Genomic DNA, 21,546 nt, shown 5'->3' on the forward strand with positions numbered 1-21,546 from the left:
TAATATATTTATTTTTCATGTTTATATTTAATGAAAATATGTTTTATTAAATGTTATTTTTATTAACATGTAGTTTATTATTGTCATTTCCTTCAGTTTCACTTAACGATTCATCTTCTTGTTCTTCTTCGTCGTCGTCATCATCGTCTTCGTCGTCGTCGTCATCGTCTTCATCTTCATCTTCGTTTTCGTCATCATCCATGGCACAATTTTCGGAACCATAACCTTGGGATTGATTTCCTGTAATATAAAACAATATATACATGTTTTATAAGATATAGAAACAACAAACTAATATCGCACAGTAATTATGTTTTTTACCATAATAAGAATATCCATCTTCATCGTCAGAGTCGCCGGTTCCACTTTGATTTTGCCTACCAAATTTATGACTTCTTGCTGCAATAAGATAAAGTGAAAATGTAATGTAAATGTATTATTAATAAAAAACTTACAATGAAATAGAGTATTGTCGCTTACTTGACATGCTAAGGTCTTTAGTTTGAGATGTTTCAAAACTACATTTGGGACAAGGTATAGGTTTATTCTTTTCATATTTAAACCCTTTCCTTCGAACATGATCTTCGCAATAACATGTTTTACATCTCAGACAAGAATATTGCCCTAAACGATTACATGATTGACCTAAAAACGTTAATAATAAATAATAAAGTATTAATGGCAATAATTACGTAAATATATGATATTATTAATGGAATATTACATTTAAAACTTTCTGCTTCTAACACTTGACAAGATGCTTGATGTTCAAATTGATCATCTTCACAAAGGAAACAATTACAGAAAGAGCATCGAAATATTCTACCACCATGATCCCATACGCCTCTTTCGCATTCCTGACAAATTGCATCTGCTAATGGACACATACATGCATGAGTAGTAAGGCATCGTCTTCCATGGCAAACCCATGCTTCACAGTGATCGCATATTGCTCCCTATTAAATACTCACTCTTTATAACTTTCATTTCGATATTTAAAATACTTTGGTGGTACAAAAAACAGATTTACTTACCACCATACCTAAACCAGTAGTAAATATACCGGGGTGGCGAACAACGCAATCTCCAGTTTTTAACATACATTTTATTTTACCGCAGTGGGCACACATAGGTAAACGCTGTAGACTTTGACAGAAATAACAAAAAGCTCTGCTTTTTTGTTTCTTGTTGCATTTATCGCATTCCTACAATAAACTACAAATTAAAACTGAATATTCGAAAGTATTATTATAGGTTATATTTTGGTTAATAATGTTAAACGTGAATTTTGTAATATTATTTCGATAGAAATTCTTCATATTTCATCGTAATAGAAATTAATTTCACTACAATCTATAATTACTTGCCATTACTGCATTGCAAGGAAATTTGGCTAGATCTACTTGATCCTTGGAAGCTCGAATTTCTTTCTGTCTCAGTTTTTGTTTCTCCGCTTTTCTTCTTTGACCAGTCTTTTTCTTCGGCATTTTGTCACGTTTTATTACGATTTACACAACTATTGTAATGTATTTAATTTACATTCATTCAAAAACACAGCTAAGACTTTTACCAACGTGCCATTATGTCACTCAACCAACTCGAACTGCGAACATTATTACGAAGTCCGGTTCACACCAGTTCACCGACTTGTATTTTTTTCGATTTCTTTTACAGATATTAATTTCACGATATGTTTCATTTACGTTCGAAATATTGTAGTTTACATTTAACCAAAATTGATGTTTCTTTTAAATAATTTGTTTATAAAATATAACTTTTCCCACAGATATTCCACATTTATTTAATAATATACATACTATAATCTCTATGCAGTTTTGTACATTTTTCTTACATCGTTTTATAGATACAAAGAACGGAATGTATCATACATTTGAACAATAAGTAATTATTAGTTCACAGTAATATTTACAATAAAACGTTCATTAGATAGACATTTTTAGAGGGAGTCTTTTTTTCATATTTAAGATTGAAGTTTTTCTTGTAGTAATTTTTCCAATTTGCATACATCTACTGCAAATTTGCGAATACCGTCGCTTAATTTATCCGTTGCCATCTGATCTTCGTTGAGCAACCACCTAAATTTGGCTTCATCCAAGCTGATCTTTTGAAGATCGCACTTCTTCGCTGCTTCGGCCGTAAGGACTTTGCGAATTGGTTCGTTACTTTTTTCTAACTCTTCCAGCAACTTCGGACTTATAGTCAAGAAATCGCATCCGGCCAATTCCTTAATTTCACCTTAAATAAACAATAATCTATTAGAGCAATAATTCATTTTTATACAAATTTAAAAAAAATAAATACTTGCCAACATTTCTGAATGATGCACCCATAACAACGGTTTTATACCCAAACTTTTTATAATAATTATAAATCTTTGTTACAGATATAACACCTGGATCTTCTTTAGGCTCATAAGATTTCTTGTCTGTATTTGCTACATACCTAAATATTCATTTTGGAATATAATGATTTAAATGAAAAAAAAAAATAAATTTTAGATGTTGAGGTAAGCGTTCATTATAATTTATAGTTAACTTACCAATCTAGAATTCTACCAACAAATGGCGATATAAGGGTTACACCTGCTTCCGCGCATGCAACCGCTTGCGCGAAAGAAAATAGAAGCGTCAAGTTACAGTGAATTCCATACTTTTTCTCCAATTCTCTACAAAATTAAATTTTGTAAGTTTTAGTTTAAATTTTATTTTGAACGTTCTATCAGTTTTGTAAACTATTTAACTTACTTTGCTGCCTGAATACCTTCCCAAGTGGAAGCAAGTTTAATTAATACGCGATCTTTATGTACGCCGATTTCTTCGTACAAAGCGATTAGCTTCTTGGCTTTTTCTATGCTAGCTTCTTTATTGAAAGATAGCCTAGCATCTACTTCTGTAGAAACTCTTCCAGGTATAATATTTAAAATCTCTTTACCAAAGAGAACACATGTGATGTCCAAGGCTGCTTCAATTTGTTCTGTCAAATTACTGAAACATATAAGTCACGTTTCATTCATTCCATTTGGTTAAAACTTTATTATTTGACATAAAATTATTACATTGACATAACTACACATTACCACTATAACCACATTGTGGTAATTAGATGAACAATACTTCCTTTTCACACATTCACTTTTCTGCTTCATACTCTGCTTTATTTTTACTTTTTTTTCAAATTTCAATATTCTTCCATTTTTAATATTAATTTACATTGACTCCTTTATATTTCTTGAGATGCACGCATTTTTCATTTGTTATTGCTTTATAATTCCTACAATGTCTTAAATCAACTACTCTATAAAATTTGATAATCTAACTACTAAATGAAACTTATTTAAATGTGCAAATAATCAAATAATAAACTACTTCTACCATATGTGTACCATTTTTTTTTTAATCATCATTTCCAGGTATATCTGTCATATTCAAATAAATTTTAAATAATTGTAAAATAACAATGTTTCTCAGGTAGTTGATCTCTATTAAAATACAAAGAATTTATGATTGTTACACTAATATGTTATTTCACTTTGGATACTTTACAGACATTTTATATAATATTATTATATTAAAGATACTTACGATCCAGATTTTTTTCCATATTGTACAGCTTTATCTATCAAGTGTGCATATTTTTTTTGACTAGCTGCAGCAAGTATCAAAGATGGATTTGTAGTTGCATCTATGGGCTTAAATTGCTCCATAGCTGAAAATAATTTACAAATTAAATTCACTAATGAATTGTCTGCAATCCATTACCTTCAAATCATTTTTTATGTAACATACATTATTCATATTTCAAGAGTCATTCCAGCTATTCATACGTCACACAGTAATAGAACATAATAATAATGTAAATCATAAGTTACTGAATATGATAAGTAGCCAAGAGTTTCTTCTTATTTACCAAATATAATTTAAAAATTATTACGAAAATAGTAAAATAAAGTAAACGGCAATAATTTTAGAGTGAAAATTCGCTGGTCCTTAAATTTGTTAAAGGAAATGTATCGATTCTACATTAAAAGAAGAAATAAAATTTATTTTCGCTTATATATTAGATTTCGCTTTTCCACATCTGTTTAAATAAATGAGGACAGAATAATTGAGAAATTTATACATAAAAAAAACAGCAGTCGTAATATCAGACGATTTTGTAATTTCCCCCACCACTCTACCCATAACGTAATCTGAATTCAAACTGGTAAATTTCCTTTAACGAAATTTATACGTTCTACAACAATACTTACACATATTTAGGATTGATGTACATATAGTATATAATGATTAAGTATATAACAGATATTTCTTTCTATAAGACAAATACGTAATATTTAAAAGTGCACTACAAAATCATTTCCTCTGCCATGCTTTCCGTTAGTCACCTTCACCTTTGTCCGTGGTCTCTATTATTGTAAACTTCTTCAATGTTTCGTTTACTTACCATGGAAGTCACCGGTATCGGCGACAATTGTTGTTATTTCCTTTAGCTGCGTCAAGGAGCTTGTCATCTTGGCTTTCTTCGATTGAGGCTCACTCATTCTTCTCGATACTTTTATATACCGCTCGGAGAACGTGACTTTTGCTTCTTACACTGGAACGGCAAGAACAACCAGTACGATATGTAATATGTTACAGGGATACCAACTTACATGAAATTATTGCATAATTTCCCTCCAGCATGGCCCGTTGAAAAGTTAGATAAAAATTTCAAACAAAATTATTTAAAATACTATTCAAAATCAATAGTTTTCAAAGATTTAAAATACAAACAAAATTACAGAGAAAATATTTTCATTATGTTTACCATTGTTACATTTTGTTATGTTGTTCTACGTAAATATATGTATGTAGTAAATAACAAAACGAAATGTAAAATATAACACAGTTTTACTTAACTAGTTAAATGTATATTTTTTGTTATCATACCAAACATTTAACATGAATTGAAAATTTTACATTATAATAATTAATTTAATTAAGTACAATATAAGTGTAAAAATATATATAAATAGCGCATATGTATTACATTAATTTTGTAAACACGAATAGTTATTATCTATAATCCAAGACATTAACATTATACAAAAATATATGGATTAAGAAAAAACAACTATTTTCTGTATATGATCTTTAATGAGGTATCTCAATATTAGAGATATATGTTTAAATATACAATAAATACTTTAATTACTTTGATATACCAATATATGTAACGAATCTGTTAATTTGGTATAAAAGTGTGGTCGCGTGATTCACTAAAATACGCATTCAACATATTTCTGCTGGTGTTACCGATCTGTAGATTACCGAGCTATTTGTTCATAAAACAATGTATCTATCTATAGGTCACATTATTATTTACTATTGATGTCGTTATTTTAAATTCTTCTATAGCAGATACAATGAAATACTGATAAAGTGATATGACGTAGATATTTATATATCAATTGCTTAACCGCGATTTTACACGAAAAAATGTACCAAATTATTCATCTGTGCGAATACGTTCAAATATTTGTAGAATTCGGTATCATCATATTTTTTTTAGTTTATATCAAACTCTGTCAGTTGGAGAATGTTTATCGATGAACGTTGTCTTTGGTTGATGTCCATACATAAAGATCGAACATATAACTAAAACAGCGCCTAAAGAAAACTTAAGAGTTAAGTTAAAATCAAAAAGGTATATCGAAGCTACGCAAGAAATAATAATAGCTAAAGATGTAGCAAAACCCTTAAGTATATTATCAGCATATTTAACTACCATGGCAACGATAAGGCCCCCTCCTGCTTGAAGTACAACTAAATAATAAACAAATAGATCATAACCGAAAAAGAAACCTCGCTTTTGTAGAATTTCACCATCTCGTAGAAAACATGTAATTAAACCAAATGGTAACGATAGTAGACCTAACTGTACATTTCTCATCCATAACGAAATATCCGAGTCTTTGAGTATTTTTTCAAAATATATTCCAGCAAAACCTGATAAAAAGCACGCGCTTAGCGCAGCTGAGAATCCGACTATATGATTTTGTTCTATCCCAGACGGTAGAACAGTGTCCACGCTTTGCGCCAATTGTACTAATACTACTCCTATAACTAATAATACTAAAGCTCCCCATTGGGTATTTCTTAAGGATCTTCGTAGTATTATTACAGCAAAGAATGCTGTTGTCAAAATTTTTAGTTGGTACGTCACCTAAGAAATGTCATATTTATAAAAAATTCCAACAACATTATTAGGTACAAAATGTAAAATGATGATTTATACCTGATAAGTTGCTGCATCTAAATTAGATGCAGATACATACAGAACATTATTTTGTATAATGTACAAAAGCGATGGTACGCTTACTTTTAAAGTATCAATTGGTTGTTTTATAATAATTACTTTTAGAGAATTACAAAATTTTGGGAAGCTTCCTTCTTCGATATAACATAATACCAGAGATGTTAACAGTTTAACAACTTCCGACATAACAACAGCTAAAAAAAACATACATAATGATTTAGAAATAAGCTTACTAAAAAAACATTTGCCATCAAAAAGTACAATATTATAAAAATGTCTTATAAAAATGTAATGTATATACCAGTTGAAGGAAGGAACATATCTCCCGATCTTGTAAGTGCATAACGCATGCTAAGTCCAACTGCAGCATTTTGCAATGTGAGAGTTATTAAACTGACATATTTTAATGCTTGACTACTTTCTATAAAACAAATGATTAAATATAAAATATATAATTACTATTAATATTTGCCAATTTTAAACAATAAAATACTTACTTTGCTGCGATTTAATCATAATTATACTTTTCATAGATAAATTTTTTATATGAAAATTAATAGGTCACGGTATCTGTAAAATATCTTTAATTAATAAAATAGTTTTAATGTACAAAATCAAAATCACATATTAAAAATTAAATTTATAGATAAAAAAGAAGAAAATCTGTTTAATAATTGAACTTTTATAATAGTTTTTTTTAAATAACAGCTAAAATACATACCCTTTTTAGCATTTTTATTTAAAAGTATGGCATGCACAGAAAATGTACACGTTGACATTTGTGCGGTACGCGTATTGTATGGTATTGTATCATCTACCATCACATTCCCACTCAACACAGAAAATCAAGTGACAATAAATTCAGTGTGTAAACATTTACTAAGTACGCCAACTTCATTGATATTAAAACCAGTCGAAATATGAAATTTCTATGATAATATAAATTAAATGAGTTTAATTCAAATTGAATTGAATTCACAGACGAAATTTTATCGTGTATACAGTATAACAAACTGATTTTGGACTACGAGATAAAGAGAAATTCATACATGTCAAATTTTAAATATGTAGATACATAAATGTATCAAAATTTCGCTTATCGATAAAAAATTTAATCGTTTAATAATGTCATGTATTTGAACAAAAGATATTAGAGATACAGTTCGAAAACGTGGATCATAATTTCGGTAAAACGTAAACATAATTATCTAGTGAAAGTAATAAAACAAGGGATTTTTCATTTTTACTAATACGATTGGTTAGAGTGATTGATGATTTTTCAAGTATAAATAATTGCATATGTACGAGATTTTTTAGTTGTAACTAACCAATTCTAACCACGTTATAAACAAATGTTATTGTTAACACAGTATTAACAGTATTGTTAAATGTAATAATATTTCAATGATCAGTCTGCTATACAAACCAATGTGCTTTCGAAAAGTGTTAATCGTACACGTTACAAGTAAATCGTGTGAATAAATAAATCGTATCTTTCTTTTTTCGCCGAGTTTAACAAGATAGTAATACAATGTCTTATATGTTATCACATCTCCACAATGGGTGGCAAGTGGACCAAGCAATTTTATCTGAAGAAGACAGAGTAGTCGTAAGTTTCTTATCTTATTATATTAGAAGCTGAATTTCGATTGAACATTCAAGAATCTTCTTGTTCATGATGAAAGTTTACCAATATTTATATCAAGTAGATTGTCTAATTATTATATAAAAATTACATTTGTTTAGGTTATTAGATTTGGTCATGACTGGGATCCGATGTGTATGAAAATGGACGAAGTCCTATATAATATTGCAGAAAAGGTTAAAAACTTCGCAGTTATTTATTTGGTTGATATTACGCAAGTACCTGACTTCAATAAAATGTAAGTTTTGAAAAATTGTCGCTAAACAAATGTTCTATTATCATGATTTGCCATATAATGTGTGCTTAATTATCTTATCATTGCTGTGTAAACTTTGTAACTTGTGAAACGATGCTTTAAAGTCTGATATCTATTTTATCTTTTGTAGGTATGAATTATATGATCCTTGTACGGTCATGTTCTTCTTTAGAAATAAACATATAATGATAGATTTGGGAACAGGAAATAATAACAAAATAAATTGGACCCTGGAAGATAAGCAGGAGATGATTGATATAATTGAGACGGTTTACAGAGGTGCCAGAAAGGGTAGAGGTTTAGTGGTTTCTCCCAAAGATTACTCTACAAAATATCGCTATTAATTTAGTTAATTAATAAATTTTGATGATTATATTATTTTATATTGATCCCTGTCAGCGAGTTGATGAGCAAATGTGAGTAACTGAATTTATATACCAATAAATAACAGTATTTTGTGATTATAAATAAACATAGAGTTAAATATAACGTACATTCATATAATTTATTTTAGTATAAATATAACTGTAAAAATATAATATATGCTTTTGACTAGATTTGTATTTTAATTTAGTATTACTTTTGATTTCTTGGAAGTATTTTCATTTAGCGGATCCATAGGTGGTGGTTTATCTGTAAACAAAAGGATTATAATATTTATATCTAAACAAATACATTAAATTGGATATAATGAACTTACAGGTTTTTAAATAATAAGGATTCTTTAGTACTTGCTTTATACAGTTGTATATATAAGCATATTGACTCTGAAAATTTAAGAATAGATTTAACAGGATATAATTCATATTAATAGGAATATGTTATGTATTGAATTTTCTTACTTCTTTTTGTACCATATTTATTCTATTATGTCGCAATCTATATACTGTTCCAAATACATCTAATTTTCTATTATCTCGAAGATGTTGTAAAAGTATATCTACTGCTATTAAAGTACCAGTTCTACCAATTCCTGCACTATAAAAAAAATGTTTTATGGTTTATGAAACTGAAATAACTTTAATATTATATAATAGTATTACCTGCAGTGAATTAGAATATATCTTTTATGTGTTAGAATATTACGACGTATAATTTGACAAAAATGGATCATTGGATCAAAATCCTCTGGAACATCGTGATCTGGCCAGTCTTTAAAGTGTAAATGTATTACATTTCTTTTATCGTTTTCCTGTAAAATTTCATTTATAGTTAAGAAGATTCCACTAAAGAGATTGTCAGTCCATTTACCTTTTGCAACACAAATATTCTTTGTGTATATGACCTATAGTCTAATTCGCTTATACATTTTATAGTCATATATTCATATCTAAAAGTTTCTCTAATTGTTGGAAAATACTGATGACATTTTTCCTATAAAGTAATTTTCTATTATTTGTATATCAATGCACGTTTAATTGTACTCGGGTAAAAGTAATCTTACCTTGCCTTTTTCGACTAACTGAGTTAACATAACTATAATATTTATATTATATTGGTCTACCATTCTCCAAAAATCAAACGTGGTTTCTTCTTTTGGACCTTGACAAGCTATATATTCGTCTTCTCCTGAGTAGCCCTAAAAATGATATGTATATGTACAAGTAATGTAAATTCAATACATTAATTATAATCACTTTTAATATTTTTATTTACTTTTATGAAGGATGCGTTGATATAGTCAGTATTAGGATCATTGTCGATCACTTCTAATTTAACTCTGGAAAAGTCATCTGAAAATGTAAAGTAATCTTAATGAAGTTCATATAATTTAGCGATGTTTTAGATAATTAAGTATAGATTTGTACATGGTAAAATATCGGAATATCTGTTTTTTTTCTTATTAGCTTGTAAACAGGCACTATTAGTTGGCATTTGTAAATCCACACTGAGAGTTTGTAGTAATCGAAATTCATTGCTTAATTTCCCAGGAGTGTCAATAAGTTCCTGACAATGACTTATAAATTTTTTCCTTGAAAAAGGTGTAGGCACTGGTGAACCAGACATGTCAGAATGTAGAAATCTCCGCAGTATCCTAAAAAAATATAAATGATCAATGTTAAACTAATTTTGTTTTATTTATAATTATATATAAATACATCAGTTTTTTATGCAATTATATAAGCAATTTTAAAAGATGTTTAAAAGAATGGCACTACCATTAATATTTATCAATGTTGCTTACAAAAATAAAGTAATAACACTTAACACTGATGAATGGAAGACACCAGTTTAATTATTAAAACTCTACAAAAATAATTATTTTTAATGCACGCACTTTGTAAAGAAAAGAAATAATGATTCATCCTTCCAAACACTTAAAGTCATAATTATATTACAAAATCCGTCTGCAGTTAACATTTAAGTCTATCAGACACATTGAAAAATAGAATATCCAAAGTATTCTTGTGTAATTTTCTAATGGTTACTCCACGGTTAAGCAACAGTTTGATAGCTACTGAACATAATGTAATGTGTATTTTAACATGTATGGCAGACATCTGCATTCAGTGACCTTGTTGCTTCTAACTATAGTGTTCTTCTGAGTCACAAGAGAAATATTGATTATTTCTCATAAATGCACACATTCTTCAGTTTCTTTCATTCTATTAGTTTTTTTCTTGGTTTTTTATACATACACGTGTAATAACAATCCGCTTTTAATAAAAACTTTAATTTCAATAAATGTATAAATATACTAAATATTTTTGTTGTTGTTGTTGTATTTTTTAACTTTTTTAAATTATACTTACACTTGCGGCGAACATTTGCGAACCAATAACATCATTGTTGTTAAAATTCCCAAAAATAATATACCAAAAACAATTCCACAAACAAGTTCGATGTTTATTTCAGCATCTAATAAGAAATTAAATATTCAATTAAGAAAATATAAAATCGTATCGATACTATGGAGATCTATTTAAAGAATAGTACTATTATTTTTCAAAATAATAATAATGTAATAAAATACTAACTGGTTTTTATTAAAAATATTGAAGAGTCAGCGTAACCACCACGCGTAAATGCCCGCATTCTAACGTAATACCATGTGTCTGGTTTAAGGGGTCCATTGCAATAAACACGTTTATTGGTATTAGATGAAATTTCCTTGCAACTTGTATCTTCGCCAAGCGTATACTTCACCGCTTTCATGTCGCCATAATCAGCGACATAAGTAGCTGCAGAATGTATAGATTTATATAATAATCTGATTATCTTCCAACCAATTCGTTTACATATTCTAAAAGTGTATCACCTACGATAAGGATTCCAACATAGTCTAGTAGCTTGGTAGGGTATCATGAAATCTTGTAACATTGCTTCTCCCCACGAAGATATATTTGGCCATGTATGCTTGTTTAAATCATATCTGCTATACAATTCGGTATTATACTTAGTTCTTGATACTATAATAGAATAATAAATGATATCGCCATTTGTATCGGGAAATAAAGGAAGCAAAAGAGTAGCCGATGTGGTAGATTTTCGTGCTTTATATGGATCGATAGTTATAGATTTGATGTAGTCTTCGTCTGGCTGAGGAGGAACTAAAGAAATGTTTGAAAAATTATTAATTTATCTTAGTATTTTATACATAGTGCAAGTAGATACGTACTATCCGCAGGATATAAAATGTTACTGTAACTCGCGGATTCTCCATAGTCCTCAACATCCTTAACTTTAGCGGATACTTCAAAAGTGTAATTATACTCTGCCCTTAAACGTTTTAAATTGATAACAGCCATATAATTTTTCGTAATCTCGCTCGAAATATATTGTTTAGTTGAAAAAGAGTGCGATTCGTAATTATTTCGAGTTCCATTTACAACCACGTTAAAATATTCTATTATCCCATTTGAAAAACATGGGAGGCCCCATGTTAATATCGTGTCCAAAGTATCCGTATTACTTGCATTACGTGTAATAAAATATGAAAAGTTGGTTACCATTCCTGGAACTAGAAATATCAATGAAACAATAAAATATTATTCAACCATTCAGGACACTATGTTGTAATAGTTACTTGCAACTGGTGTTTGAAATACTAAATATTCACTGTAATTTCCCCAACCAGCGTTTGTTTTCGCTCTAATTTTTGCTTTATAATTTGTATACGCTCTTGCTTCTAGATATTCGAAAGTAAACGTGGACCCGCTAAAATATTTTATATTTTTTTCCAATGATTTGTTTATACACCAATCCGGTACTAGGAAACATACTTCCCATTCAAGTGTTAGTTCAAACATATTTAAATTTCCTGCCAGATATTCCGGTGTTTTCCATGTAAGTACAAATTGTGAATGCGTTATATTTACAACGCCGAGTGCAGGAGCAGACGGTACTAAAATGTTAAATATATTACATATATTTTATTATTTATTTATTTATTTATTTATTTATTTATTATTTTACTTACTATCTTCCGATGTTGTTACATTGACTGGATCACTTAATTTACTAATTCCTGCTTCGTTAATTATATGCGCCCAACATGAATATGTTGTATGTGGGCTAAGATTTTCAATTGTTGAATTTACAATCAGAAATTTATCTTGAATAGGTGAATTTATAGAGATTTTTGCCGTTCCATTTTTAATTTTGTAACCATGATTACTAATTGTTGTCGAGTTGCACATAACTTCGAGAAACATTAACATGCAATTACTATCTCCCTTTTCTATTTTCCATGAAAGCACTATAATGTTTGACGAGACTAAAGGTTCTTTGATATTTAATATTGGTGGTTTTGCCGCTACAAAAAAAAAAAAATAATTATTTAGAAATGTTACACATGGTAATTGTATTGTTAATAATAAATCTTTTACCAGTGGACGTTGTGTTTGTATGTATGGTGGTCATTTCTCCGTCGTTATTATCTTCATCTACCGCGGTAATATAAATAGAGTATGAAGTACATGCGTACAGGTTGTTTATTGTCACATCTGTTCCATTTGTTTTTATTGTTCTTGATTGTGGATCAATAGTAACGCGATAATGTTTAATACACATTGAAGCTGTTCTTGGTGGTTCCCAATGTACGGATAAAAAAAATGCTTTAGCATTTATAATCGGAAATTGAGATTCGCTAGATTCTAAAAACATATAAGGAGTATTGTTTTCCAGACGAGAAATAATAATAATTATTTTTTAATAACTTACTCGGTGAACGCGTTTTCACTTTAATATTAAGGCCATCGGATATTGTCGTACGCGCAACAACTCTAACAGTAAAAAAGTATCGCGTACATGGTTTCAAATCTTTTGAAAAATATTCTGTTTTCATAGCTTCGAAATAATTACAACCAATTTTAGAATATTGTTGGACGAAATACTTACTTACGCATGTTGGATAATTTGCTGGTGCCTCCCAATTTAAATGAATCGTATCGGCCGTTGCATTTACTATTACATTCCGTACCTTTCCAATTTCAGCAACTAAAAATGATAAAAAGACATAAAACAATAGAAACACATGTTCTTGCAGTCGTTTGATCTGCGAATAAAGAAAGAGTAAAAATCGCTTAGAAATTAGGAACAAATGAACTAAAAGTATGTGCAAATTTTTCAATGAAATCGTCGACACCGTCGCTCGTCGGGTCGCCATCTCTCAGGAGCTTACTTTTATTAACTTCCATCGTTTCATTTTCAGACTTTTCTATCCCCATCGACTGTCGTAGATACACATCGCTGGTTTCAGAAATTCCTTCTATATCTGTCGTTTCATATTGTTCCGTATCAAACAAACTATTTCCAGCGAGCACGTAAAAACTTTTTAGTGCGCAGATTAACAATTGTAATCGTTTTCTCAGTATCATGTTCTTTAGAAGTCTAGAAATCGAAATGATAACTTAGAGAAAAAAACTTAAAAATGAAAGACTTTTAATTAAAAAAAAATTGGCAAGCTTAATTAATGTGCTATTACCATGTCAATCATCAATCGTCCAGAAATATTTGTTCCAAATCATCGTGGCGTAAAACAACGTCATGGTTCTATATCATCTGATGCGGCTGAAGAACAATTTCTCAAGTCCCATTGTTGTTTAGCGACACATCATAAAAACGCACGTTCCTCGTTGTTACAAACGGCAGCTCGTAAATTAGTTCTTGCAGAGAAATCCGATTTATTCGCAATAAATCACTTTATTTAAAAAAATTAGCCACTCGATCTACGAGGTGTAACTAGTAGAGATACGAAAGACTGTTTTGGAAACGTTCTACGTCGACTGTTCTCCTGATAATCATTGTCTCACCACTTATTGACAGCTTTTCGTTTATCCCCCCCTGGTCATTGATATCGTCGATAAGAATCTATTCTAAACATTCTCAAAAGTGCACTCTGCTCTACTTTATTAATCAAACACGTCCACGATATCCACGATGACGATTTTTACAATTTTTTGCGCAATTCTTATTTCATTCTTTTTATTTGTACAATTTTCCTTTTCGCAATCTATCGTTTGCAAAGCTCTCACGAAAATCGGTCGCGCCGTAAAGTTTGCAAAGTTCTCGAGCACGGTTGGATTGCGTGAATAGTTGTTATCGCGTGATACTTTAATCAAGATCCTACACAGAGTTAACGTATTAAATAGAAAACACCTGTTTTCGTATGTACATAATTTTATTTTGTCAATTACTGTTATCTTTGTAAAATTGCGCGAGTATGATGGCTCGATCCTTAAACCTGCAACGAAAGTGCTCGGAGGACTGTCCTTGTGTACGAAATTCTATTTTGAATAACGAATAAAAAATAATTGGCTTATTATTGGTTATTTGTTGAGTCAAAATTATATAAAAACATTACATTTCATATTGAATGAAACATCAAGTGAACAATAGAAATAAATCGCTAAACAATATTTATTAAACATCTATTCTATGTAAGCGGAATTGATTCCGCTAGTAAAAGCATAACAAATTGTAACAAAAAAAGCACACAATTTATTAATTTTCAATTCTTCTTTTATTTGTTCAATATACATCCAAAAGCGTCTATACCAATTCATTTAGTATAGTCTCTGAGGAGGTCCCATAGAAGATTTGATGTGAAGCGAACGCACATTCTGCCAATGTTTCTTTAACAATGAAACCAAAAAATTGATCGACAGATGTACGTTCTGTACCAATTCGTCTGGAGTCATTTCCACGTGTCCTACCGCTACCGATAGACACAATACCTAAAAATAAATTTTTTAAATATACGTTTAACAGTTTCTCTGTACAGAAATTTTGGCCGTCGGTAGTCGCAATAAAGCAGTAGAATTTAAATAATTTTCACAACTCGAAAATGTACCTTTTTCATTTGAAACTTGATCGTGGCTTTTACTTCATCGATCTTTCCAACCATTGATTCCTGATGCGACAGAAGACCAGGGAATTTACCAGCCTTGTTAAGACCAGGACCAAGAATACGCGGAATTTGTTTGATTAAGGACTCGCTAGCCAAGAAAGCATCGTACTTTTTAGCTATAAAAAAGTCAACATTAAATTTCTAATTACATTTAAATATGTAATTAAAAATAATTCGAAAACGTGTCTCGACACGGATTGAGGTGCGAAGCAATAGAAAACGACGCCCTCACCGAGTGCGGAATTTACTCTTCTTCCATTCGACAACCACAGCTACGACGATTTTCTAATAACAATGGTGCTTTTTTGGAAGACATAAAATATCAAATTTATAAAACTAGAGATCTCAAATTACCTAATTTTTTAACAAGTTTTTTGTTCTTGTTCAATTTTTTCAATGCCTCTGCATCCATATATGGAATATTATTAGCCTTAGCTTCATCGCAATGTTGCTGATCACCCAGAACACAAACTTGCATCTTTGGTCTTGGTATATTTTTTAATCTTTAATAAAAACAATTTACACAGTTAATTACAAAACTAGCATCTTCTATAGTAATATATCTTTGTATCTCTTAAATAACTCAATCAATTTATATAATCTTTTTCAAATAAACTTCAAAATATATTTGTTAATTAATTTTTAAAGAGTTGAAAATACAATCATCAAAGTCAATGTTCTCAGCATTATTTAAATAATCCACATAAATCATTCAGATAATACATGCAATGTAATTTACCATCATGGAACATTGGTTTCAATAATTGAATCAATTAAATTCTGACCACATTGTAGGTTAAAACTTACCAGCAGGATCATGAGTCATGATCCTGTAATAAAAATAACGGTAAAAAACCTCCCCAATTTATTTAAGACCCTGGGTAAAGGTCCGCATGGGTAAAACCCAGCTTCCTGACTTTACATGAGGCAACCTTTTCAGGTGTTAGTAAAAAAAAAAGATAACTTTACTAATTAACATTTAACGTTGAAAAGAATCCTCAATGTCAGGTAGAAACATACTTGACAGTGCCTGAGAAACGTTTGTCCTTTTGTGGGTCATAATTCTTCAAACCGATTTGGAGTTCCACAGTTTCTAAGAATTTCCTTTTTTTATCTTGTGAGTTTTGAATAACTGAATTCACGCATTCGTACAATGTATCACGCGATACTTTGGACCTGTGGGTTAAATTGATCATCATACATTTTTACCACGTGTGCAATGAATGAATTTTTATTCGACTTTATCTATATTATATGCAACTCAGATTTCAGTAATAATTACTATTGATATAATATTAAATAAATAAAGCACAAAACAAATAAAGTTGTGAATACAGAAGACACCATGAGTATGGTGTCGATGTTGTACAATATTCAAGTATCGTAAGATTTGAAAACACGTTTATTTAACAAAAATATTAGTAAGTACATTTAAAGATTATTGTAAATGAAGTACTTTTAATAAGAAGAAAGCAAGTAAACGTCGGATTGTTGAAATATGGACAGATTAAATACTCACGTCATTTTTTATTGCTGGTGGAACTCGGAGAGAAGAGAACCGACCTACTACTCGACTGAAACCGGAAAGAAATGGATCGCCTAACCAAGCAGTGCTGTGACCATGGCCGCGATGTGTGCGCATGCGCGGTCGAGAACAGGACCGTGCATAGGCTAATGCTATGGTTGCAAAAATATAAATGCCTCTCAAGACGTTATTTTGAGTTATATGAAACTAATATTTCGTTTCAACAATTGTTTCATCATTCTTTCTTTAATTTCTCTATGCATTTTTAAAAAAATTATAAACTTGTTTTAAATAAATCGAACAAAGTATCATACGAACCCGTATTTACTAGATCAAGATACTTTACTAACTTGGTTAAACATAGACTACATAATATGTAATTTACCTTTATAGATAGTAACACGGATACCTATTTTGAAATATTTTGCATAGCAGTTTATGAAATTGACACAAGTGGCGCACCGAGTATTTAAATTCTTTTCTGCTTTATGTTTATGCTCAGATTCCAACAAAGTGGGTGTTTCAGGGTGTTCTTGTCATGTTTCGCGATAAACAAAACGAATAGACAAATTTACTATTTGAATTATTTCACAAATAATTCAATAATTTAACCATGAGAAAATTTAAACCTAAGAAATCGTCCAACGTATTTCTTTTATAATAACACAGTGGTTTTCGTAAACATTGTTTCGAGGTTAAGAATATAAATTCTTGTTGACCTATGTTTTGGAATTGCCTAAAAACATATTAATAAATTGAGTACGTGTATTATTTAAATATTTCTACGTTTTACCTCGTATGAAATTTGTCGAACTATAGCATAAAAAATATTTGCTATTATATCGAATTATTTTTAAAAATTGTCGTCTTAATTGTAGACATAGAAATGTGTCCAGCACTTTTAGAAAATGAAGAACGCTGTTTTGGTGGAATAACATTCTTTGCACAAAGTCACCCAGTTGAAGTTTGTGGTAGCAATGGTCTACCTCTTACACCGAATTCAATAACGATATATGGAAAGTCTCAGTTCTTGAAGACTATACACCATCCAAATTTATCAATTTATCTTGATATAATTAGAAGTAAACATGGTAAAAATCACATTTATTAATTTTATGATCTAATCAATCTGTGATTTAAATTAAATTAATTTCTTTATAGAAAGAATAGTGGTAGTTACAGAGTACAATGGAGATCCATTAAGCAATAAGGAAAACTTAGGAATAGATGATATTATAAAAATAACATTTCAATGCTTATTAGGTTTACAAAAAATGAATGCATTAGGTTTAGTGCATAGACATTTAAACCCTGAAAATATACTCATTAATAAAAGTGGAAATGTACAGTTATATAATTTTGGTCTGTACTATATGACAGATAATGGAAAAAATGTATCTTTTCCTATTGGGTATGTATACATAAAAAATGTATTAACTCAAGAATCAATGTGTGTTTCATTTCAATAATTGTTATTTACCTATGTTTATTTATAGGTATCCAAAATACACAGCACCTGAAGTATTTTTGAGTCCTGGTATTAGTAGTCCAAAAGTGGACTCCTGGTCTTTGGGTATAATTATTGCTGAATTATTATTAGGAAGACCAATTTGGCCAGGTGTAAAGTTATCTCAATGTTTGCGAAAAGTTCTTAGTTTAATACATTGCGAAACTTCCGTATTTGAACGCCTAGCGAGAGAAACTAATTGCTATAGCACTTACAAGGTTGTAATTTTCCTTATTACGATATTACAACTATTTATTAATTTTTACAGTAATACTAATCTAGTATTGTATCAGGAATTGCCTGATAATGTAATAGAATTTATAGATTCCTGTCTTCAAATTCATCCTTCGAAACGTAAAATACCAGAGGAATTGTTGAAACTGCCGATATTTGAAGAGTTTTTATTAAATAATGAAAATGAAAAAGAAGAAAATCTTTATAAGAATGTTATTGTTAGGAAAATGGACGAATTGTATTATTTATGGCAGCTGGCGGGCGGAGACATTACCGTGGAATTGAAAAAACAAGGATTGATCAGATCAAGACCACCTATTTTATCTATTCCAAAGTAATTATAAGAATATTATAAGTATCGCATTTCACAAAACTGAAGAATGGTCTAATAATTTCTCTTTTTAGTTTAGTTATACTTTTAGGTCAAATGTTTGGTCGTAGAGATAGCGCTGGTTTGCTTGATCTACGCGTAATCAAAGTTCCGCTCGATACACTGCGTCAACGATTATCTCACATTCCGTATATAGCAAATTATCCATGGTTAACAAATCAGTAAGTATAATGATGATAAATATAAAATTAACTTCTCTTCAAATGTTACTAATTGTTTACGAATTTCTTTACAGAATGCGTGTTCAATCGCAAGAAGATTTAATAGATGCTGCCTCTCAATTACCTTTAATCATAAGAGAGAGGGATACAGAATATCAATTTCATAGGATTGTTTTATATGATAGATTACTACAGGTAATTGTATTTGAAATAATTCAAGATTTTTATTATAGTAAAGATGGTACAATATAATTTTAGGTCTACCCAATAACCCGAGAAGCAATCATAGAAGAAGCCCACAAAGATATACCACCACCTGTTAGAGGATCTGTTTGGGCGGCTTTACTTGGTATTACTGGTGACATTCAGAAACGGTATGACATGATCGATAAGGAAACACCCACGCATACAGATCGGCAGGTAATGAAATAAAAATTTGTTTGTTATCTATATTGATACTTAAGGTTATTATTAATTTCACAGATAGAGGTAGACATACCGAGGTGTCATCAGTACAGCGAATTATTATCATCTGGGGCTGGTCATGAGAGATTACAGAGATTACTGAAAGCATGGGTTCGGAATAATCCGCATTACGTTTACTGGCAGGGATTAGATTCGCTAACAGCTCCGTTTCTCTATCTTAATTTTGACAATGAAGGTAATAAAGTGAATAGGGGAACTCCGGGAAAAATGTGGTTTACCCCATCTTGCTCAGTCATCAACCCGTCTTGCTCGGAGTTCCCCTACATTTATACACAATATGTTGTTTTCAAATTAAATAAATATTTTCATTTCAGCTAGGGCATTTGAATGTTTATCCGCATTTATTGCAAAATATCTTCATAAATTCTTTTTGAAAGACAACTCTGCCATTATACAGGAATATTTAGGAAAATTTTCACAAATTATAGCATTTCATGATCCACAGTTGGCTAATCATCTTAGATCGATTAACTTTGTACCGGAATTGTTTGCTATACCGTGGTTTTTAACAATGTTTTCGCGTAAGTTTATAGTACTTTGTTAACATTATCTAAAGAATTAGGAAAAGTATTATTTACTAATATATGTATATTTTTAGATGTATTCCCACTTCACAAAATACTCCATTTATGGGATAAACTTCTGCTAGGCGATTCCTCGTTTCCACTTTTAGTCGGCTTAGCAATATTAAAACAGTTGCGCGATTCACTTTTAACTTCGGGATTCAACGAATGTATTCTTTTATTCTCGGATCTTCCTGAAATTGATATAGAATTATGTGTTAAAGATTCTATGACGATGTATCAGAATACACCAGCCAGCATTACATATAGAAAACATCAATTTCACCAACCAAAGGTATAATAAAAACACATTTCGAATGTACCATACTACATATTACATAATTTTTTTAAAAGTTTAAATATAGGTGTATTGCATTGTAGGATGTAGATTGGCCGGAATCGGAACCAGGAACTGAAAAAGTGCCGAGAATTAGCGTAGACGATTTTTTACATTTATTAGATACTACTTCTGAGAGATTAATAGTCGTCGATATACGTAATAATATACAGTAAGTATCCTATTCCTACAGATTAATTTATAACTTACTAATTATTAATACTTTAGTCGTAATCATTCTCGTTCTATAGATTTGAAAGAAGCGCTGTGGCGGGAAGTATCAACATTCCATTCACAAATGTACAACTATCCCAAACTCAAATTGAAACTCTTGGACCACATGCCAAACCACTTGCAGAAAATAAAGATAGTATTGTCGTAGTTATTGGCCCTAATGATCAAAATAATGCCTTGGTAAAAATCATACAATTCAATTAGCAATGATCCGTGAACAGTATTGAAATTAAAATGTCTTCTATAGTTTGCAGATTTTCTTGTGAAACGTGGAGTTATAGGAGTGTGTACCTTACGAGGAGAAATTCATGCGTTGCGATCAAAGTCTTCAAATGTTAAAGTAGTTGCGCGTTAAAAGTAACATTTAATTATTACAGATATGTAGAAGTTTACGTTTGTACATGTACATATATATATATATATAAATATTAATTTTATTGTGTTACTTGTATATCTATACATTTTTACAAAGTTATAAATATTGTAAATGATTATTATGTCATTTTGTTATTAATTATTATGACACAACAATTCCGTT

At 30.1% G+C, this 21,546-nt stretch overlaps 7 protein-coding genes across 10 annotated transcripts; 2 read left to right on the forward strand and 5 right to left on the reverse strand.

The window, feature by feature from the left end:
• Window positions 1–12: 12 nt before the first annotated feature.
• LOC128890508 (zinc finger protein 330 homolog) lies at window positions 13–1,621 on the reverse strand. The gene is made up of 6 exons (XM_054149073.1): window positions 1,368–1,621; window positions 1,035–1,205; window positions 725–956; window positions 481–645; window positions 322–399; window positions 13–240 (listed from the first exon to the last, which is right to left on the reverse strand). Exons 1-6 carry the CDS (start codon window positions 1,485–1,487, stop codon window positions 47–49), a joined length of 960 nt encoding a protein of 319 aa, XP_054005048.1. The 5' UTR covers window positions 1,488–1,621; the 3' UTR covers window positions 13–46.
• A 150-nt stretch (window positions 1,622–1,771) lies between these two features.
• Window positions 1,772–4,633, reverse strand: LOC128890506 (transaldolase). Of its 2 annotated transcripts, none has more exons than XM_054149068.1 (6): window positions 4,465–4,633; window positions 3,603–3,726; window positions 2,766–3,005; window positions 2,561–2,686; window positions 2,327–2,463; window positions 1,772–2,256 (listed from the first exon to the last, which is right to left on the reverse strand). In XM_054149068.1, the coding sequence occupies exons 1-6, from the start codon at window positions 4,559–4,561 to the stop codon at window positions 1,982–1,984; spliced, it is 999 nt and encodes a 332-aa protein (XP_054005043.1). In that variant the 5' UTR covers window positions 4,562–4,633; the 3' UTR covers window positions 1,772–1,981. The 2 variants fall into 2 exon arrangements, with proteins under 2 accessions (XP_054005043.1, XP_054005044.1); XM_054149069.1 differs by lacking the exon at window positions 4,465–4,633 and adding an exon at window positions 4,271–4,418.
• A 258-nt stretch (window positions 4,634–4,891) lies between these two features.
• On the reverse strand, window positions 4,892–7,434 carry LOC128890505 (UDP-galactose translocator). The gene is made up of 5 exons (XM_054149067.1): window positions 7,040–7,434; window positions 6,816–6,888; window positions 6,620–6,739; window positions 6,298–6,512; window positions 4,892–6,225 (listed from the first exon to the last, which is right to left on the reverse strand). The coding sequence occupies exons 2-5, from the start codon at window positions 6,847–6,849 to the stop codon at window positions 5,578–5,580; spliced, it is 1,017 nt and encodes a 338-aa protein (XP_054005042.1). The 5' UTR covers window positions 6,850–6,888; window positions 7,040–7,434; the 3' UTR covers window positions 4,892–5,577.
• Window positions 7,435–7,640: 206 nt separating this feature from the next.
• Window positions 7,641–8,776, forward strand: LOC128890514 (thioredoxin-like protein 4A). Its single transcript, XM_054149079.1, has 3 exons — window positions 7,641–7,927; window positions 8,065–8,201; window positions 8,350–8,776. Exons 1-3 carry the CDS (start codon window positions 7,850–7,852, stop codon window positions 8,561–8,563), a joined length of 429 nt encoding a protein of 142 aa, XP_054005054.1. The 5' UTR covers window positions 7,641–7,849; the 3' UTR covers window positions 8,564–8,776.
• On the reverse strand, window positions 8,706–14,925 carry LOC128890483 (tyrosine-protein phosphatase 10D). 3 transcript variants are annotated; one of them, XM_054149007.1, is made up of 18 exons: window positions 14,146–14,925; window positions 13,843–14,051; window positions 13,560–13,658; window positions 13,049–13,315; window positions 12,640–12,975; window positions 12,247–12,564; window positions 11,839–12,180; window positions 11,483–11,770; window positions 11,198–11,401; window positions 10,973–11,078; window positions 10,028–10,254; window positions 9,876–9,952; window positions 9,664–9,798; window positions 9,471–9,593; window positions 9,263–9,411; window positions 9,062–9,197; window positions 8,920–8,986; window positions 8,706–8,852 (listed from the first exon to the last, which is right to left on the reverse strand). In XM_054149007.1, exons 2-18 carry the CDS (start codon window positions 14,036–14,038, stop codon window positions 8,785–8,787), a joined length of 3,138 nt encoding a protein of 1,045 aa, XP_054004982.1. In that variant the 5' UTR covers window positions 14,039–14,051; window positions 14,146–14,925; the 3' UTR covers window positions 8,706–8,784. The 3 variants fall into 3 exon arrangements, with proteins under 3 accessions (XP_054004982.1, XP_054004983.1, XP_054004981.1); XM_054149008.1 differs by adding an exon at window positions 13,383–13,444 and having other exon boundaries at window positions 8,706–8,986; XM_054149006.1 differs by having other exon boundaries at window positions 8,706–8,986.
• Window positions 14,926–15,160: 235 nt separating this feature from the next.
• LOC128890510 (60S ribosomal protein L10a) lies at window positions 15,161–17,237 on the reverse strand. Its single transcript, XM_054149075.1, has 5 exons — window positions 17,090–17,237; window positions 16,591–16,746; window positions 15,925–16,073; window positions 15,514–15,686; window positions 15,161–15,397 (listed from the first exon to the last, which is right to left on the reverse strand). The coding sequence occupies exons 1-5, from the start codon at window positions 17,092–17,094 to the stop codon at window positions 15,227–15,229; spliced, it is 654 nt and encodes a 217-aa protein (XP_054005050.1). The 5' UTR covers window positions 17,095–17,237; the 3' UTR covers window positions 15,161–15,226.
• Window positions 17,238–17,581: 344 nt separating this feature from the next.
• On the forward strand, window positions 17,582–21,505 carry LOC128890292 (TBC domain-containing protein kinase-like protein). The gene is made up of 14 exons (XM_054148642.1): window positions 17,582–17,854; window positions 17,974–18,186; window positions 18,257–18,506; window positions 18,592–18,820; window positions 18,896–19,170; window positions 19,242–19,388; window positions 19,463–19,583; window positions 19,647–19,808; window positions 19,872–20,049; window positions 20,189–20,395; window positions 20,473–20,732; window positions 20,819–20,946; window positions 21,026–21,188; window positions 21,256–21,505. The coding sequence occupies exons 2-14, from the start codon at window positions 17,982–17,984 to the stop codon at window positions 21,361–21,363; spliced, it is 2,433 nt and encodes an 810-aa protein (XP_054004617.1). The 5' UTR covers window positions 17,582–17,854; window positions 17,974–17,981; the 3' UTR covers window positions 21,364–21,505.
• Window positions 21,506–21,546: the final 41 nt, after the last annotated feature.

This window comes from Hylaeus anthracinus, unplaced genomic scaffold (assembly GCF_026225885.1).
Source record: "Hylaeus anthracinus isolate JK02 unplaced genomic scaffold, UHH_iyHylAnth1.0_haploid 12000, whole genome shotgun sequence".
NCBI classification, from domain to species: domain Eukaryota; kingdom Metazoa; phylum Arthropoda; class Insecta; order Hymenoptera; family Colletidae; genus Hylaeus; species Hylaeus anthracinus.